At 22.6% G+C, this 2,496-nt stretch overlaps 1 protein-coding gene across 1 annotated transcript; it reads left to right on the top strand.

The window, feature by feature from the left end:
* Positions 1-715: 715 nt before the first annotated feature.
* LOC149055902 (uncharacterized) lies at positions 716-2,171 on the top strand. The gene is made up of 2 exons (XM_089226645.1): positions 716-804; positions 928-2,171. Exon 2 carries the CDS (start codon positions 1,086-1,088, stop codon positions 1,833-1,835), a length of 750 nt encoding a protein of 249 aa, XP_089082771.1. The 5' UTR covers positions 716-804; positions 928-1,085; the 3' UTR covers positions 1,836-2,171.
* Positions 2,172-2,496: the final 325 nt, after the last annotated feature.

Raw genomic sequence — 2,496 nt, 5'->3', positions numbered from 1 at the left:
AATGCAAATTATTAATTCAAAATTTATATCTATACTATTTAGTATTTGTGGAAATTAACCGATGGTGTTCAGTATTTTATGTTTTTATATTAAATTTTTAAATTGCTATTATTTATGAAAAATATTATGGTATTTGTGTTTTTAAAACGAATAGGATAAAAAATCTATGACAATAGCTAGCTATATATAATATGTCCTTAATTATTTAGGATATATTATTATTGTATTACAATAATTTACTTAAAAAATAACGCCTTTGTTTGTGAAGTGGTTGAAAGTAACAATTAATAATATTTTTTAAATTTCATAGTAAAGTAGTATTTTTTTTTTTTTTTTGTATAATATTCTAGTGACACTGAGAAAAAATTATCTTATCATATGTATAATACCATATATGCACTTGTATATTATAACTTTTTTATTTATTTAATTTTATACTAGAATTTAAGTCAATAATGTTTACGATTCATATATTAAATTTTCGAGGTAATAAAAAAACATTTCTAAAAATATTTCTGAGTATAATGATTATTGTTGCATATTTCTGTATACCGTTACACTAATGACAATACCACGTATCTGACATTTTACACAAAATGAGTTTTTGGTATCAAAATATTTGTAATCTCCTTGCGCACAAAATTATTTTCTGGTACAATAACCTAAAAAAATTATTTTCCCTCCAAATTGAATTTAAGTGATAACACGTATCCAAATTGTATCTGTGACAACACGTATCTACACAGTTTACCGTGTGAAGGATTTGAGAACGGATTTGCGTACGGAATCCTTCCACTACAACAGGTAATTATTACATTCAAATATATAAACACGATACATAGTTGTTCCTATTTAGATTATAAATAAATTATTTTGTCAAAACTATGAAATCCATTAAATAAAATCACTTCTTTAATACTGTTTCAGATACGTGGTATTGCAAAATTAAAAAAAAACAAATACATTTGCAGTTACGTGTTGTTGTACCTTATACTAAAGTAAAAAATATTTTTTTAATTATTATTAAATTATTTTTACTATAATATTAGTTAGCTGTTGTTTTATTTTAAATATAACTATTAAACATGACATCAAAATCAAGAATTAAAAAATTAGTTAATCTTGCAATTCATAATAACACAAGTTTGAAAGACCCTGAGCCTATTAGTTATGAAGATTTAATAAATTCTGCTGAAGTTGTATTTGAAGATAATTATATATCTTTAGAAGTAACTACTGTACAAAATAATAATGAAAATGAATCCATAGAATATGATGGCAATACGTTTATTGAAAACGTACCTGTAGAACCATATTATAACAATATTGAAATCCAGAGTTCTGAAAATACATTATCATTAGAAAGTGAAATAATTTGTCTTAATGATATAGAAACTAATATCAATGAACTTATTACAAATGATTTTTCTGATGTTCAAGAAAATAGTAATTTAGATCATTGTGCTGAAATTAATTCCAATTCAGGTAAAATTAAAAGAAAACGAAATGTATATCCAGACAGTACTAAATGGAAAAGAGAAACAAATAAAAAATTAAGAATGAAAGGAGAGGCATATATAGGGTTCAGTCGTACAGGAAATGTTGTACAACAAAATATATCTAGGTCTGAACGTTCTTTATTAGATACTTGCTCATCTAATGTTTGCTTAAAATCCAAAAAACGATTTTGTAGTGATTTTACTGAGGAACAAAGACAAACTATTTTTGATAATTTTTGGAACGCTTCATGGGAAGAAAAAGAAACATTTGTATTAGGAACAGCTTTGGTAACAGAGGTTAAAAGAAAAACAACTGAAGAAAATACAAGAAGATGAAAAAACAGAAAATGTGATTTTAGTTAATATTTGATATTTTGTACATAATATTTTAAATAACATAAGAATACAAAAGACTGTTAATTTATTGTTAAAATTAAATACTTAAATACTATTGTTAACTATTGTTTATTTTTTATTTTGTTTCAAAGTTATTTTTATTTATTTTAATTTTTTAATTTTTAATTTGAAACAGTAAGACTGTCTAATGTTAAGATCCTTACCAATGTTGAATTATTAAAACTTTTAAGTGTTAAAGTTTTATATTATACCAAGTAATTTGGTAACTAATGTGCAATAAAAATAAATCTATTTTAAATAAAAGTAAGCAAGAAGCTACACATTGATATTATGTTGATTATATAAATGTTTTTTTTATTTATCCATATTTTTAAAATGAGTATAAACATTAATAAATAATATTGTATTATTTATTTAATAATATTATGCTAGGAACCTACTATTAGTATTTTTATAAATTTCAACCATATAAAAGCACTGCTCAATAACACGTATCTCACAAAAACTTTAGTAAATACCACGTAACTACACTAAATTTTAAACAGTAACCAAATTTGAAGAATTTTATTAAAAATAATGTCAAAAAATCATAACTTAAATTTAAACTTGAAAAAAAAAATAGGTATATAATATATGTTGA

This window comes from Diuraphis noxia, unplaced genomic scaffold, assembly GCF_037042655.1.
Source record: "Diuraphis noxia isolate RWA-SAM2 unplaced genomic scaffold, SU_Dnox_SAM2 contig0004, whole genome shotgun sequence".
NCBI classification, from domain to species: Eukaryota; Metazoa; Arthropoda; class Insecta; order Hemiptera; family Aphididae; genus Diuraphis; species Diuraphis noxia.
The sequence above is the reverse complement of the archived record's forward strand: the minus strand, read 5'-3'. Positions and strand labels throughout refer to the sequence as shown.

Excerpts from the sequence above, each read along its gene's own strand:
- LOC149055902 (XM_089226645.1), top strand. The coding sequence starts at position 1,086 with ATGACATCAAAATCAAGAATTAAAAAATTAGTTAATCTTGCAATTCAT.